The sequence below is a fragment of the Sporothrix schenckii genome (genome assembly GCF_000961545.1).
Source record: "Sporothrix schenckii 1099-18 chromosome Unknown Cont42, whole genome shotgun sequence".
Taxonomy (NCBI): domain Eukaryota; kingdom Fungi; phylum Ascomycota; class Sordariomycetes; order Ophiostomatales; family Ophiostomataceae; genus Sporothrix; species Sporothrix schenckii.
In genome coordinates, this window is record NW_015971143.1 from 898,353 (window position 1) to 913,413 (window position 15,061).

At 57.4% G+C, this 15,061-nt stretch overlaps 6 protein-coding genes across 6 annotated transcripts; 2 read left to right on the top strand and 4 right to left on the bottom strand.

The window, feature by feature from the left end:
- Positions 1-802: 802 nt before the first annotated feature.
- SPSK_01916 (uncharacterized protein) lies at positions 803-1,608 on the bottom strand (the record flags this gene model as incomplete). Its single annotated transcript, XM_016728815.1, has 2 exons — positions 803-1,358; positions 1,430-1,608. 2 exons carry the CDS (start codon positions 1,606-1,608, stop codon positions 803-805), a joined length of 735 nt encoding a protein of 244 aa, XP_016589811.1.
- Positions 1,609-4,068: 2,460 nt separating this feature from the next.
- On the bottom strand, positions 4,069-4,435 carry SPSK_02048 (uncharacterized protein; the record flags this gene model as incomplete). The annotated part of the gene is made up of 2 exons (XM_016728944.1): positions 4,069-4,233; positions 4,259-4,435. 2 exons carry the CDS (start codon positions 4,433-4,435, stop codon positions 4,069-4,071), a joined length of 342 nt encoding a protein of 113 aa, XP_016589812.1.
- Positions 4,436-4,811: 376 nt separating this feature from the next.
- Positions 4,812-5,304, bottom strand: SPSK_02016 (uncharacterized protein; the record flags this gene model as incomplete). Its single annotated transcript, XM_016728914.1, has 2 exons — positions 4,812-5,012; positions 5,218-5,304. 2 exons carry the CDS (start codon positions 5,302-5,304, stop codon positions 4,812-4,814), a joined length of 288 nt encoding a protein of 95 aa, XP_016589813.1.
- A 230-nt stretch (positions 5,305-5,534) lies between these two features.
- On the top strand, positions 5,535-7,490 carry SPSK_01555 (GTP-binding protein; the record flags this gene model as incomplete). Its single annotated transcript, XM_016728464.1, has 1 exon — positions 5,535-7,490. One exon carries the CDS (start codon positions 5,535-5,537, stop codon positions 7,488-7,490), a length of 1,956 nt encoding a protein of 651 aa, XP_016589814.1.
- Positions 7,491-7,848: 358 nt separating this feature from the next.
- On the top strand, positions 7,849-10,743 carry SPSK_01433 (multisite-specific tRNA:(cytosine-C5)-methyltransferase; the record flags this gene model as incomplete). The annotated part of the gene is made up of 2 exons (XM_016728347.1): positions 7,849-7,872; positions 7,978-10,743. 2 exons carry the CDS (start codon positions 7,849-7,851, stop codon positions 10,741-10,743), a joined length of 2,790 nt encoding a protein of 929 aa, XP_016589815.1.
- Positions 10,744-11,294: 551 nt separating this feature from the next.
- Positions 11,295-12,811, bottom strand: SPSK_01694 (GPI-anchored cell wall beta-1,3-endoglucanase EglC; the record flags this gene model as incomplete). The annotated part of the gene is made up of 2 exons (XM_016728601.1): positions 11,295-12,527; positions 12,611-12,811. The coding sequence occupies 2 exons, from the start codon at positions 12,809-12,811 to the stop codon at positions 11,295-11,297; spliced, it is 1,434 nt and encodes a 477-aa protein (XP_016589816.1).
- Positions 12,812-15,061: the final 2,250 nt, after the last annotated feature.

Here is a 15,061-nt window from a genome sequence, read left to right on the forward strand (position 1 = left end):
TAACGAACTTTTCTTATTGTGTCTTCCTGTCTTCCCTGTCTTCCCTTTTGAGACTCGTCGTTTTTCTTGTCTCATCCTCTCCAGTTTGTTTCTAAACTACTTTTACGGGGGGGCTTTATATATCTGCATGGGCGCGTTTCAGCGAGATGGGATCATATAAAAGTTTTTGGCCATGGACCTACGAAATTATGTTGCAAGCCTCTATGCCTCTTTCTGATACCTTCAGGTACTACAAAAATAACCGTAGATGGTCACATAAATGTGTGGATATTATCCTAATATTACTTTTTGCATGTTTATGTCACCAAGATTTTCACAACCAATAATGGAGACTGCCAACAGGATAAGTCAAAGTACTAGTTTGGAGTGGCCTCTCGGAGAAAGTCCGCTAAACTCTATAAAAAAGGATGAATATAACGGAGACGGAATAAATAAGAGACAAATAATTGCCAAGACGTAGGGTAGAAAAGGTGCCATAAGATAAATTTTGGATGGTCTCGTTCTTTTGACCAATAAGTTGTACGCTCAAATGCTCCACTGGATACCTAGGACGACTCCAAGGAATAATAAAATAAATGGACAAAGAAGCGTGCCCTGGAAATAAGCAAGAAAGAAAAACAACAGCGCCTTCGCTTGCCATGATTCTAGACCAAAGGTGGCAGACAAGAAGATAATCAAAAAAAAGAGAGAGGTACAAGCAGAGACAGTTACAATAAGTAGGATCATTATTTCGTAAAGAGCGTTATGTGGAGTAAATGTAAGATAAGTAAAAGGGAGAGGGGGAATGGCGCATACGTTCTTCTTAGTAATGGGGCATGTAAGAGGGCGGTGGCTGTCGGAAGGCGGAGCGTGGCACGGGCACGGGCGTCCTGGGCGCCATGCGCTCCGAAGCCGGCGGTGGTGGCGGGGTCCGTCCGCGGATCTCTCTTGGGTGTCCGTACATGCTGATACGTTGCGGAGGGGGTACGGGCGGGGGAGCACCGATGCTCTCCACGCCGCTGGCGACTGTGGCAGGCGCGGCAGTTCGGCGGCCGGATTTTCGGGTTCCGGACAGAGCGCTGAGCGGCGGGTCGCGCACCATGGGATCGTCGTCGGATGGCAGGGTAAGGTTGACCAAGCTGTAGTAGTACCCGAGCACCTCTGGGTAGCGCTGGACGGACGACTGCCAATCCTCGTCAATACCGCGCTTGAAGGCCATCTGGGCCTGCTGGATTTCGCCGGGGTGCGGTTGTGTGTGGTAGTGGTATGCAATCCGCTTGATGCGGTCCATGTTTTGGTCGTGGGCCTTGAGTCGTCTTTCTTTGAGAAGCGCAAAGTAGTCGAGAATGTAGTCGCGTGCGTGTTCGCGAACCCATGTTCTATAGACGTTAGTGCCGCCGTTGAGAGAAGGAGATTGCAGTGACTGAGGAAAGACAAAGCCAGTGCGTACTTGATATCATCATATATGGACTGCATCATCTGCTTTTCGGCCTGTGATATGGCCAGCTCGAGACGTTGGGCCTCGCATTGGCAGGCGAAGTTGGCCGGCGCACCGCATATTGCGCAGTCGGGGTCCATTCTGATGAAGACCCTGTGAGGCTTTGGGTCGTGGTACTCTTGGGCATACATGATTTAGTAGACGGTCCAGGGAAGAGGTGGTAGACGAAGGAGGAGAGAATGCCCCGGGTGGAGCATGGGGTTGTGGAGTGGTGCCGGTAAAAGATCCGGGGGTGGCATGTGGAGGAAATGGGGTAGAGGCGCTTGTCGATGGGGGGTTGGAGGGTGGTCGTGAGCACAAAACCGATTTAGCAGAGAGAGTGCGACAGCGCACAACAAGAAGCCGCCGGCATAAAGGAAACGATCATGTCTTTCGTCGTTCTCTAGGTCTACAACTGGGCCAGCCAGGTAAACCAGGAGATGGGGTCATAACAGGGTTGTTGTGACAGAAATGGGTGTCACAAGCAAAGAGAGGTGGAAGCGAAGAACGGGAAGAGGAAATAGATCGGAGAAGCCATGGAAAGTAGGACAGAGGAGAGAAAATGAGAAATAGATGAGAAAGAGAGGAAAACGACAGGAGAAAGGCCTGAAATAGGAAAGGAAAGGAAACCAGACGTGCGGGTATGGTGTGTTGATATTTGGTTCATCGAGGGAATGCGGAGTCATGAGAGAAGATGGCAGAAGAGCGTCACTAACCTGGGGGTTGGGAGAGAAAGGGCTAGAATCACCACCCCACGAAAGTACAAGCGGATTTGTTTGAAAAAGTGAGGCGGCGTCAGGCGGAAATTCTGTGTGTTTACCTACATCCGTCAGTTTGCTTGATCTGTTTGGTTCAGTCCATCTCGCCATCTCCTGCCGCTGCTACCAAAGCCGCTAAAGCGACCACTTCTGTCTGAGCCTGGTGGTGGGCCGGACACAACTTTGACTGGTGATTTGACGTGAGGAGATAGTGTGCGCAAGCGGGACAAAGCACACGGAACCTCCTTGGTTCTTTCATTCTCTGGTGGTACTGGTAGCAACAACGCGCACATTGCGTGAAGGATGCGAGCTCCAGAACAAGAAGCGTACAGAGTAGCTCCAGGAGGATAGCAAGCCAAGATTTGTTGACGAGCAGAGAAGATGTGCGACTCTTGAGCCGGGACTTACAGGAGAGCTGGTCGTCGGCGTGGACAGAGATCTCCGGGGAAAGGACAAGTGAATCAGCAGCCCGGCGGTCCGGCGGCTTTATTCGGCACTTGTAGCTCGTGGAGGTGGAGCTTTGAGAGACGGCAGTGATGAAGCTCAGGTGGCGAGTATGGGCGCTGCTGAATAATTGAATTGTGTTTTCTGAGGCAAGATTAGTTGTCGAGGTTCGTATTACGAGCAGCTTGTAAGGGTGCCCATCACACAAGAACAAATTAAACGGATTGGAGGAAGGAGGCAAAGAAGAGCGTAGAACTGGCATATGGGGAAGTGTCCAGAGTGATGGCTAATTCAGAGTGTGTGTCTGTATTCTGTATGTTGTGCCTAGATAACCGGTCGCCTGCGGCATGCGTTGTGTCGTGGCTCGAGTACAAACGCATTCCTTCAGCAGGATACTACAGCACGCAAGTATCTGTGCCAGTGCCGATACCAGTCAAGACCGATACGTAGCAACGAACAGCAGAACCGCAGGTCGCGCCCAATGGCCACAGACGAGAGCGGAGCGTGACCTGCTGGCCCCAATGGCAGAACACTGGCCCGGCAGCTTCCAATGGATGGGGCAAGTTCGCCGTGCGGCAGGGTAGCAAAGGGAGAAGGGGGTGTCAGGGTCTGTTTATGGCGTTTGCTGATATGTAGTGTACGTGGCGTCCGTGGTGTGAGTCGGAAAGGGGGAAAGGGCGGCGAACTAGTGTCGATAGAGTCTGCTCGTGCTTTGCTCGGGGGCCATCAGAAGGCTGCTGATGCTGCTGGTGCTGCTTTGAGATGTAGGGGGAGAGTGCAGATGAGGAGACGAGACACTTGCATGAAGAGCACACACACATCGCCTTCGCACTCGCACTCACGCAATGATCATCCGCGGGTGGATGCACCACACGCACCACCACATGAACACAAACACGAATGCACAACGACACCGCGTGAGCCACGGGCGGGATGGGAGGCAGGGAGACAGGGAGACAGGTAAACAAACGCCTTGTAGCTCGCGTGTCAGCGTGTGACGCGTGTGAAAGCAGCTGCACGTCCTGGGCCAGTCGTTTGAGAAACAAAGAGGGCGATAGGTTCTGTGGACGAGGCTCGGACAGTAGTGTTCGGCGAGGTTGGAGGCGATGCGGCAGCAAGACGATCGAGAGAGGGCGTAGAAGAAAGAAGCAACGAACCAAGGGGAGAGCAATTGAGTTGCACAGCGGAGAGGCTGGGATGAGAACTCTATTAAGGCGTCCAGAAAGCGAGCCGAGGGCCTGCCAGCACTTTGTACGTAGAAAGCTGTGGAAACACCGGCAACAACACAATTTCGTAGGGGGGGCAAGAACAACAGAAAGGCGACAAAGACCAAAGGGAGGTGTGTACAGTAGCGAGAGAACAGCATAAAAGAATGGACTCACGCTCGACTTGAGGTCAAATCACACAGGTTCAAATTTCATAGAGGAGCTTGGGGGGGCTGGCGGAGAGAGTGCGGTGGGAGGTGGGAGGCACAGGAACCGGTGCACTGGTCTCGACAAAATTGACGGCGGCGACGGCGGCGACGGCGGCGGCGGCGGTCATAGTCGTGGCAGTCGACACGCAGATACGCTCAGGCTGGAAGGGTGAGAAAGCAACAGACTGACGGAGCCACAAGACAAAACGACGAGCAGAGCGGACGACAGCGAGGCGAATGCAGCTGTGCGGCCACAGAAAGTGGGTTAGGGCCAGACCAAGGGGCTAGAGGTGATTCGCTGCAGCCGTGGTTTCGAAGGGGGGACTGCTGCATGCAAGGTGCGAGACGGTTTGCGTTGGGCATGGAGCGGGTTGTGTCTGGAGTATTACAACATACAGATTGGGTGATTGTCGTTTTGTTTTTGTCTTCGTCTCGATTGCAGCAGCTGACTTGAGGTGTGGCAGTTGACAACTAGGGGGCACCGAGCGGTTTAATTAACAATAAAATGCAAGTGCGACCCGGGGACTGCTTCGTGGGACGACAAATAGAGCAGGCGCATCGCACATCGAATTACAACAAAAACGGCAAGGGCGATTCGGATCGTGGCGGACAGGAGGCAAGAGCGTGGGACCAGTAGCACTCTCAACATGGCAGAGGAGTTAGGAAGGGACGACTCAGAGCACCTGGACGGCGGCTTCGTTCAGTTCCCAATTGGGCAGCAGCTCCCAATGTTGTGACCTCAAACGTGAATATGCAAAATTACGGAGCATAAATAGAAGACGAAGACGACGAAGAAGACGATGTCCACCCGCACATCACGCGCAACGGACTGTGCTGTGCTGCGCGCCCGGTTGCCCTTTTGGCTCTGGCTCGCCTGCAGGCCGCTGTTCGTCGACCTGCTGCCCATGCAACCCTCCCACACCGCATGTTTAGGCCGCGGCTGGTAATAAAAAGAGAAGCAAATGGCAAAAAAAAGCGGCGGCTCCAACTCACAATTTCCCAGCTACAGCCGGCCACCATGCGGTCTCGTGTTCAACGGCCGCCTATCCCGGCTCGTCTACGACATACAGAAGTCTCCAATCTTCTGTTCTGCTGCATGCTTGTGGACCCAGTGGCATCGTTAACCAAAGTCGAACGTTGCGTACAGCGAACCCAAACTCGGGCAGCAACCAATCGCCGAACCATCCTTGTCCAGTCAAACAGCCGACGATGGCATCCCATATCAGCCGCATTGATGGACCACTGGCAGGGTTATGAACTCCCGGAACTGCGGCGGGTGTTGAGAAGCAAATGGTTTCGGACGTCTGTGGAGGATTTCCAATGCACCGCTAACATCATAGCGCGAGCAATTTGCCGCCCCGCTATATGCATCAGCGGTTACCCGTGAGGTCGACCCAGAAAAAAAAATATCAAAACCGCAAGTAAACAACCGCATGGCGCAACGTGCACAAAAAGACCAGCCATGGCGTTGCGATGTTCAGGCAGCACGCCGCTGTTTCTGTCCTTTCTGTTTCCGTCGGTACATGTAGCCCGCTGTGCTGGCCACAGCGGGCGACGGGCTGCCGCAGCTGCAGTCCCTTTTCCAGCAACACGGCCAGTCACATGCCGCCAAAGTCCACCACGGCGACACTACGGCTCTGAGACTACGCCACCGCCAGCGGATGGGACGGCCGAGGCCGAGTTGCGAGAGGAGAAAATACCACAAGAAACACCAGTAGCATACCCAGTGTCCCGTCTCAATCCAGCGCCGGACGACTATGCGGCCACGAGCTTCGCCGACAAGGCCACGCTGACGGTCCATGCTGGGTCGGGCGGCGCCGGCTGCATCTCGTTTCTGCGCGACATGTTTCTTCCAGACGGCCCCGCGAACGGTGGCGACGGGGGCCACGGCGGAAATGTGTACATCCAGGCCGTGCCTGGAGAGACGTCGCTGCACAAGATTGCAAGGCGTCGGGTCATGCGAGCGGGTCGCGGCAAGCATGGCCAGGGCAGTGCCCGCAACGGCCCGCGTGGCGACGACCTGATTGTCACGGTCCCCGTCGGAACAGTTGTGACAGAAGCCAGCCGCATCGACCCTGTGGCCGAAGAGGCCGTGTTGGCCCGAGAGCGACACTATGCGCGCAAGCGCAAGCGACAGTTGGCCCATGCGGCGAACCAGGCAGCCATTGCTGCTGCCAAAGCAGCAGCCGCCTCCGGCTTGGCGCTCGAGGCGGGTGAGGAGCCGCCCAAGTCCGAAGAGCAGCTCCAGCTCGAACGGCAGCAGCAACAGGACGCGGACGAAGGCGACGACGCGGAGATGGAATGGGTGCGCCGGAAATGGCTTGTCTACCCGGGCTTGTCGTCGTCGGAGGTGCGGAACATCGAATACCCGCGATTGCCTCGCCGGGACCGATTTTTTGTGCAACCACCCGCCCCCATCTACCTCGACCTCTCACGGCCGACCACGCAGCCGATCCTGCTCGCGGCTGGCGGCATTGGCGGCCTGGGCAACCCGCACTTTGTGTCGCGGCGCCTCCCACGGCCTATGGTGGCGACACGGGGCGAGAACGCCGTGTCGCTGACCATCCACCTCGAGCTGAAGCTGCTGGCCGACGTCGGTCTTGTTGGCCTGCCCAACGCCGGAAAGAGCACCCTTCTGCGGGCCGTCAGTAACAGCCGGGCGCGCGTTGGCTCCTGGGCTTTTACGACACTGCAGCCCAACATCGGCACGGTCGTGCTCGACAACAACCGCGGCCGTCCCGTCGTGTCGATGCGCCCAACAAAGAAAAAGGCCGTAACCTCGACGGCCGACGGCGAAATACACACGGTGGCAGGCGACGAGGCGGATGCGACGGTCGCCGTTCCGCCGCGCACACGGTTTACCATTGCTGACATCCCCGGCCTGATTGAGGGGGCCCATCTGGACAAGGGCCTGGGGATCGAGTTCCTGCGGCACGTCGAGCGCGCCGGTGTGCTTGCCTTTGTGGTCGACCTCGGCGCAGGCGATGCTGTGACCGCACTCAAGGCCCTCTGGAAAGAGGTCGGACTCTACGCCCGTCTGCGCGCGGAAGAGGAAGAGCAGCGCGAGCGAGAAGCGCGCATTGAATGGGACGCCCAGCAGCCGCCCGCGCAAACCATATCCCACACCGTGGCCGACGGGCTGCGCACGAGCACGAGCGCGCCCACCGTGTCCCCCGAGCTCGCCATTGCCGGCAAGCCGTGGTTTGTGGTCGCCACAAAAGGCGACCTGCCCAGCGCCGAGGCCAACTTTGGCAAGCTCAAGGACTACATTGACCGCATGGGCCGGGGCGAGGAGGAGCACCCCAGCGGCGTCGCGGGCGGCTGGACCAAGAACCTGGCCGCGATCCCCGTCAGCGCCATCAACGGCCACGGCGTCGATCGCATTGTCCACTGGACCGTCGGCCTGCTGGACCTGTAGCATTTATGTACCAAACCGTTGTATGAATATGTATGAGAACGCCATTTGTACTATATACCTCACTTCACACCAAATTTAAAGGCTATTTTAGTATCTGGTACATCGTTATCGTCCCTGCGATAAGCAATCGATAGAACGGAAAGTGGGGCGTTGCCTCGATTACATTGTAAATTTTCCCCAGCGCGATCGACGACTCGGATGCATCGCAGTGCAAACAGAGCTTTTGTTGCCCACCAATTGCGACCAACACCACACGACGAGGCTGCGTGGTCGCCATTGCATGAGCGCATACACCCGGACTCTCTGTGTCTTATACGCGCGGCGCCCACTCTCTGAGATACAGGTACTCGACGGCATCATGGGTCGCGGCGGTTTTAACAAGGTGAGTTGGAGACGATCCGAGGACGAGTTCTATTTATTTTATTTGTTTTACTTTTTACTTTTTCTTGTTTACGAGGAAGACTGACCGTGCTTCCACCGACCATAGAAAAACCGCGGAGGCGGACGCGGCGGCGGCCGGTCCAACGAGCGCTACAACAAATCGTACCCGGACCTGGTCAAGGACAACGAGAAGCTGCAAACATACTACAACAGCCTGCTGCGCCTCGACGACGACGAGACGGAGCGCGAGGCCTTTTGGGGGGCGTTCCGCCGGGAGCTGCCCCACAGCTTCCGGTTCTGCGGCTCCAAGGGCCACGCCCAGTCCGTGCAGAAGCTGCTGCAGACGCGCTACATTCCCGAGATCGCCCAGATCGGCGAGTACGACGGCCAGCCCGTGAGCCCGCCCCAGGCCGTGCCCTGGTACCCGGACAACCTGGCCTGGTGGATGACGACGTCCAAGACGGTGATTCGCAAGTTCCCGCCGTTTGCGGCGTTCCAAAAGTTTCTGGTGTCGGAGACGACGGTCGGCAACATTAGCCGCCAGGAGGTGGTCAGCATGATTCCGCCGCTGCTGATGGACGTGCGCCCGGGCATGGCCGTGCTGGACCTGTGCGCCGCGCCGGGCAGCAAGGCTGCGCAGCTTCTCGAGATGGTACACCAGGGCGAGGAGGCGCGCGTGCGCAAGGTGATGCGGTCCATTGAAAAGACGCTGGCGGGCGACAACGGCGTCGTGGCCGAGACCATTGCGGAGGTTGAGGAGGATGCAGAGGGCAACGACGACGAGGACCAGGACCAGGATCCGAACCAGGACCCGAACCAGGACCCGACGACGAAGCTGTCGGCCGACCCCGGCGACGACGGCCGCGCGACGGGCGTTCTCGTGGCCAACGACGCCGACTACAAACGCAGCCACCTGCTGGTCCACCAGCTCAAGCGCCTGTCGTCGCCCAACATTATCGTGACGAACCACGACGCCACCATCTACCCGTCGCTACGCCTGCCGCCGCTGCCCAGCGAGGCCGGCGCCAAGCAGCCGCCCCAGCAGCGCTACCTCAAGTTCGACCGCATCCTGGCGGACGTGCCCTGCTCGGGCGATGGCACCCTGCGCAAGAACGTCAACATGTGGAAGGAGTGGAACCCGGGCAATGCGCTGGGCCTGCACCTCGTGCAGGTGCGCATCCTCGTGCGCGCGCTGCAGATGCTCAAGGCGGGCGGCCGCGTCGTCTACTCGACGTGCAGTCTGAACCCCGTCGAGAACGAGTCGGTCGTCGCGTCGGCCATTGCGCTGTGCGGCGGGTCCGACAAGGTCGAGATCCTCGACAGCAGCGACCGGCTGCCGCTCCTGCAGCGGCGGCCGGGCCTCAAGGCGTGGGACGTTATGGACAAGTCGGGCCGCCAGTGGCGCAACTGGGAGGAGGTTGAGGCGTTTATGGCGACCGAGGAGAGCGGTGGTATCCCGCCGAGCCGCCTGGTGCCGACCATGTTCGCCAACGAGGCGTCCGACAAGCTGCCGCTTGAGCGCTGCCTGCGCGTGTACCCGCACCTGCAGGACACGGGCGGTTTCTTTATCGTGGTGCTACAGAAGAAGGCCGAGTTCAAGGCCAAACCGGTGCCGAACGGCCCGGCCGTGCCTAAGAAGCAGCAGCAGCAGCAACAGCAAAACCACAAGGCCAAGGCACCGCCTCCCGCTTTTGACGACGCCACGCCGGCCGCCGAGACCGAGAACGGCGACAGCAATGGCGCTGGCGTCAAGCGTGTTGCCGAGGACGATGTGGCCAGCGTGGACAGCCAGCCTGTGAAGAAGCAGAAGCAGGACGGCGAGGACGCGGAGACTGGGACGGAGACGGAGACGAAACCCGAGGCCAAGGAGGAGGCGGCAGAGGCTACCAACGGCAACGCCCAACCAGCGGCTGAGGCTGTCGAGGCCGTTGACGAGTCTGCTGCCGCCCCTGTGGTGGCCGGGAGCGATCCCCTGCGCGAAGCGCCGCGCCCCAAAAACGGCCCGCATTACGAGGAGCCGTTCAAGTACCTGGCGGCCGACCACCCCGTGGTCAAGGACATCCAGGCCTTCTACCACCTGTCGCCGCGCTTCCCCTCGGACCGCTTCATGGTCCGCAACGCCTTTGGCGAGCCGGCCAAGGCCATTTACTACACGAGCGGCCTCGTGCGCGACATTCTGGTGGCCAACACGGCCGGCGGCGACGGCGGCGGCGGCGGCGGCACCAATGTCAAGTTTGTGCACGGCGGTGTGCGCATGTTTGTCAAGCAGGAGTCGCCGTCGGCCGAGGTGTGTCGGTGGCGCATCCAGGCCGAGGGCCTGCCGCTGCTGTCGGGCTACGTGGGCGAGGCGCGCGTGGTGAAGCTGCACAAGAAGGCGACGCTCAAGGCGCTGCTGGTCGAGATGTTCCCCAAGTTTGTCGACGGCGAGTGGACCAAGCTGGGCGAGGTGGGCGAGCGGCTGCCGGACCTGGGCATGGGCTGCTTTGTGCTCAAGGTGGAGCCGCGGCCGGAGGATGCCGAGGCGGAGGCGCTGGTGGGCGACGTGCCGCTAGAGCCCATGGCGCTACCGCTATGGAAGAGCTTCCACTCGCTGAACCTGATGCTGCCCAAGGAGGACCGGGCCGCCATGCTGCTGCGCATCTTCAACGACACGACGCCGCTCGTCAACAACTCACTCAAGGAGAAGAACAACAACGCGAAGACGGCCGAGGCGGCGGCTCCCGCTTCAGCTCCTGCTCCTCCTCCTGGTCCTGGTCCTTCTGGCGAGGATGCCACAATGACCGATGCTGCTGCCGCTGCGCCGGCCGAGGCGGCCAACGGCGAGGACGCTGAGATCAACGCATACGATGCCGAAGACGCCCCATCTTCGTAGTCGTCGCTGGGCAGAAAGGCCTTTGTGACGTAGTCGTTGATTACGTCTGTTTTGATATTTGCAATAGACGGTTTCGGTTGGCATCATAAGGGATCCGTTTCTGGTGTGCTTTGTATTTTAGTCATTTCATTTAACACAATGTAAGGGTAACACCAGAATTGCCGATGGAGTAAAAGATGGAGCAAAAGTGACAAGTTTCCAAATGAGTGAATTCAAGCTGAAAGATGGACTTTTATTCCAAAAAGAATATACAAGAAGTTGAAAGTCTATAACTTGCCCCGGAATCGTCCAAGGACACTCAAAAATGTGCATTCTATGTTCATAGTGTTATGGGTTGCGTGTCCGTGTAGCAATTGCCGCTCCGTGTCTGTGGACGCCATAACCAAAAGCAATGTGAAGAAAAAATACCACCAACAACTCAAGGATCAAGAAAAAGGATGAAAAAGATCCAGCAAGTTAAAATATAATATCATGTCCAACGCCAACCGTATTGCGTACCCTGAGTGTCCCATTCAAGCAAAAGCAAATGTCATATCCAAACCCGACTGCATTTACAGAGCAAGGATGGCAGCCATGAGGGCAGCGAAGCCGGCGCCGATGGAGCCCGAAATGGCCACAGCGCCGTTGGTCACGACAACAGGACCGCTGGTAGTGGTGGCGCCGCCCGAGGAAGTCGTGGTGGGACCGACACGGCCAGTGGAGGGGGAGGTACCATTACCAGAACCGGAGCCCGAGCCCGAGCCCGAGCCCGAGCCAGATCCAGAGCCAGAGCCAGTGGCAGAGGTGCGGGCCGCCGAGGGGGTCGACGTAGCCGTGTTCACAGCGGTGGTGTTCGCGGCGGTGGTGGAGGGCAGCGTGGTCTGGACATGGACGCTAGAGCCACCGGCACTGTCGCCGCCGATGACAACACCGGGCGACGAGGCAGCGTGGGAGGCGGCGGCCGAGGACGAGTTCTTGACGGGAGTCGAAGACTTGGCAGCGCTGGAGCTCGCGGCGGCCGCGGCCGTGGACGAAGTCGAGGTGCTGTTGCTGGTGGCGCCGCTGCAAGACAGGTCGTACAGAGGGGTGGTGGTCAGGGTCGAGCCGATGACACCGAAGCTGGGGTTGGGGGTGGAGGGCGCGGCATCCTGCAGAGTGTACCACCAGACGTTGACGCTGCCAAAGCGCGGGCAGCCGGCCTCGTCCCAGAACGTCTTGGCGTTCTCAGTCGAAGCAACGGCCTCGTTCTCCGTTTTACCGCTGACGGGCCAGCCGGTCTCCGTAATCCAGACGGGCTTGCCCTGGGCAACACCAGTGGTCTCGCTAATAGCGTCGTTGAGCAGGCCCGGACCTTGGGCAATGCCGTTGGCCATGGTGTTCTGGAAGTACGGGTAGGCGTCCACGCCGAGCCAGTCAATGGCGTCGATGACGGCAGTGTTGGAGCCGTTCACCCAGGCCGTCCAGGTGTCGACGTGGCCAATCGAGGCGCCGGACAGCGGGGTGTTGGCAATGGCGTCACGGACCTGCTTGATGTAGCCGGTCAGGACATCAGGGCCGGCACCGACACCGGACTGGTTTTCAATACCGGTGGGGGTGATGCGGTACAGGTCCTCGGAGCCGACCGAGATACCGGCGACCAGGGGGCCGAGAGACTCGCCATAGTTGCTGATGGCAGCCTTGAGCGCAGCAAGCTCGTTGGCGAAGCCAGCATCACCACCAGACGCCCAGAGACCGAGCAGCAGACTGGTCTTGGTGCTGATGGCAGCCGGAATGGCAGAGATGACGTCGTTGGCAGTGCCACCTTGCTGTAGCAGGAGTTGACGAGTTAGCAACTGACCGAGGGCGAGACGGTGTGTTTTGTACGCATAAAGACATTCCAGCAACGTACAATCATAGTGTAGAGACGAGCGCTGGTAAAGGCACCGTTGGTGCCGTCAAGACCAGCGGCGGTCTTGAACTCCTTCTCAAAGTCAGACTGGGCCTTGGCCGAGCCATCTGTGAAGGTCGAGCCGTAGTTGAAGCCCTGGTAGGCTGCGAGGGCCTGGGGCAGGACGGCGGCAAGGGCCGCGAGAGAGAGGACGGAGTGCATTTTGGCGAGGTAAAAAAAAAAGCTTTCCGAAAAACAATAAGCGTATGTTCAAAAAGAATAACAAAATAATACTTCCAAACGAGTGTATGGAAGAAGATTGGACGACGAAGGAAATACGAGGTGAAAGAGAGAAGAAAAAGAGAAATAAAGAAAGAGGAAAAAGAAGAAGAAGTGGATGTTGTAGATGAAGAAAAAAAGAATGACGAAATCCAAGAAGGGGAAAGAAGGAAAATAGAGGCAAGGAAGCAGGAACACGAACAGAACCACAAGTCAGGAGGGAGGCGGATACGAGGTCGTATCTGCGCCCGCTGAGCTAAAATTCGAAAAACAAGACTTGAGGACCTATCGCCGTTCTCTGTCGGCGCGTGTCTTCGTACTGTGCAGCTCTACGACGCATGTGTCAGGCCGGACAGTGCGAACCACCCGAACCACCATGGCGATATTGCTCTCCAGATCGTTTCTGTGGGCTATTGCTCGCAATTTTGGTTTGTTGCCTTTGGTTTCCCGTCCGGCGTCTCGAAGTTTCTACCGTTCAAGTCCGATCAGTTGCAAAAGACCCGGTGCCTCACTAACACAAAGTGTACATACGCGGCGTGAAAAGCAAAATTGTAGTACGAGATCTCTCTTGCGTGTTTTTGTTTTTTTTGCCCATCTCCTCGAATCGGCCCAACTGGCCCCGGGCGTTGTCGTAGTCCAGATTCTATGATCGATGTATTCATACTCGAAGTAGTACATCGTGGACGGCCGGCCGGCAGGTACTCGTACCTAGCACATTTTCCCTGTTTCTGTCGATCTCGACAGTGTGGGTAAACAGGGGGTATCGCGGGTACCACGGCTCTGCGACCCACACCTTGGGGCAAACAGAAGGAACCTGGTAGGGACAACAGCAACACAGGCTCGACGAGAGCAAGGTAGGCTGTCCAGGCAGTTCTGGACAAGAACGGCGCCGGAGACCATGCGAGCCAGTCAAACAAAGAAGTGGGCCGTTGCGTGTCCGTCCCAAGCCTAGACCCCGTACCTTACACTAGTGGCGATGGAAGGGAGGGGACGATGCTCAAAAGGGCCGCTCAAAGACAGAAAAGGACGCATCGCGCAGGAGAAAGGGATGCCCAAAATGGAGGCGCCGGCAAGCATCCAATCGCAGCTCGCTATGGAAGTCCCTCCTGCCCCTCTCTCTGCCCCTGGTGGCCGCGTACCTGCAGTCACGACAATCGTTCGCCAACGGCCATTCGTCTGTTCTTTGCTTGGGATGTTTGATGTTTCCTTTGTGTCCGTTTTAGAGTCGCTTTTCAATCCGTCTGTTTCTAATCTCTCCCTGGTGCGTCAGAACAGTTGATGTTGTTTATTCGACTATTGTGCATACGTATGCGTCTGGGTCCGGCATGGTTGTGTCACGGAACGAGGTTCTGGACCCAGTCAGTGGAGACCCAGCGATCTCCACTGACTGGATCCCTTTCCGCATCCCGGAAGGCAGGCCGTCATGACAGGTTCGATGGCTGACAGACGCTCGAAAAAGGACCCAGAGGGAGTAGATGCTTGGGCTCAAAAGAAAGTACTTCTGCGCCAGCTAGCAGAGAACACGCTGTTGGGTGCTTGTCGAGACTTGGCCGAGTCACCCACAATATGAGATCAGAACTGTCGCCGATATGCCAAGGTAGCAAAAGGCAAAGAGTGGAACACAGTGTCGATGCATCCCAACGCCGGGGCCATTCTCTCAAAGTCATCAACGTTGTTACAATAATGCCCAAAGCAAACAAACAGTGGGGTCCACTGAACTGGGACTGTGCAGAGTTTTCTCAGGCGTTGTTGGCTGACTGAGAGCCAGGCCAATGACCGGCTTTGCGTTCAACCCAGGCAGAGAATACTTGATGCCCTTATTGTTCGCCGTTCTGCCGCCATCGCCTTCTTTCGGTTTATATAGGCCTTCAGAGTTTTATTTTTGGAGTCCTTTTGTCCTGTTGCTCTCAATGTAGATTTTTGTCAGTCTTTGGCAGTTTTTGCTCGATGCTCCCACAGATGGCCTAAATACCTGTTTTGCTTAAATATAGCAACAAAAAACAAATAAAGAAAACAAAAAGTGGGTGCTCGTCTATGTTTGAATGCTCTGAACGATGTGCTGGCGGGGATTTGTTGTTCGGCCCCAATTGCACTAGACAGGGGTGTTCTTGGCCAGTCCCGGATGACGGCAAGTATCCTGTCGATGGGCGGATGGCTCGACAGGGTAGTGAACCAGGTTTGCGGCCCAAATGG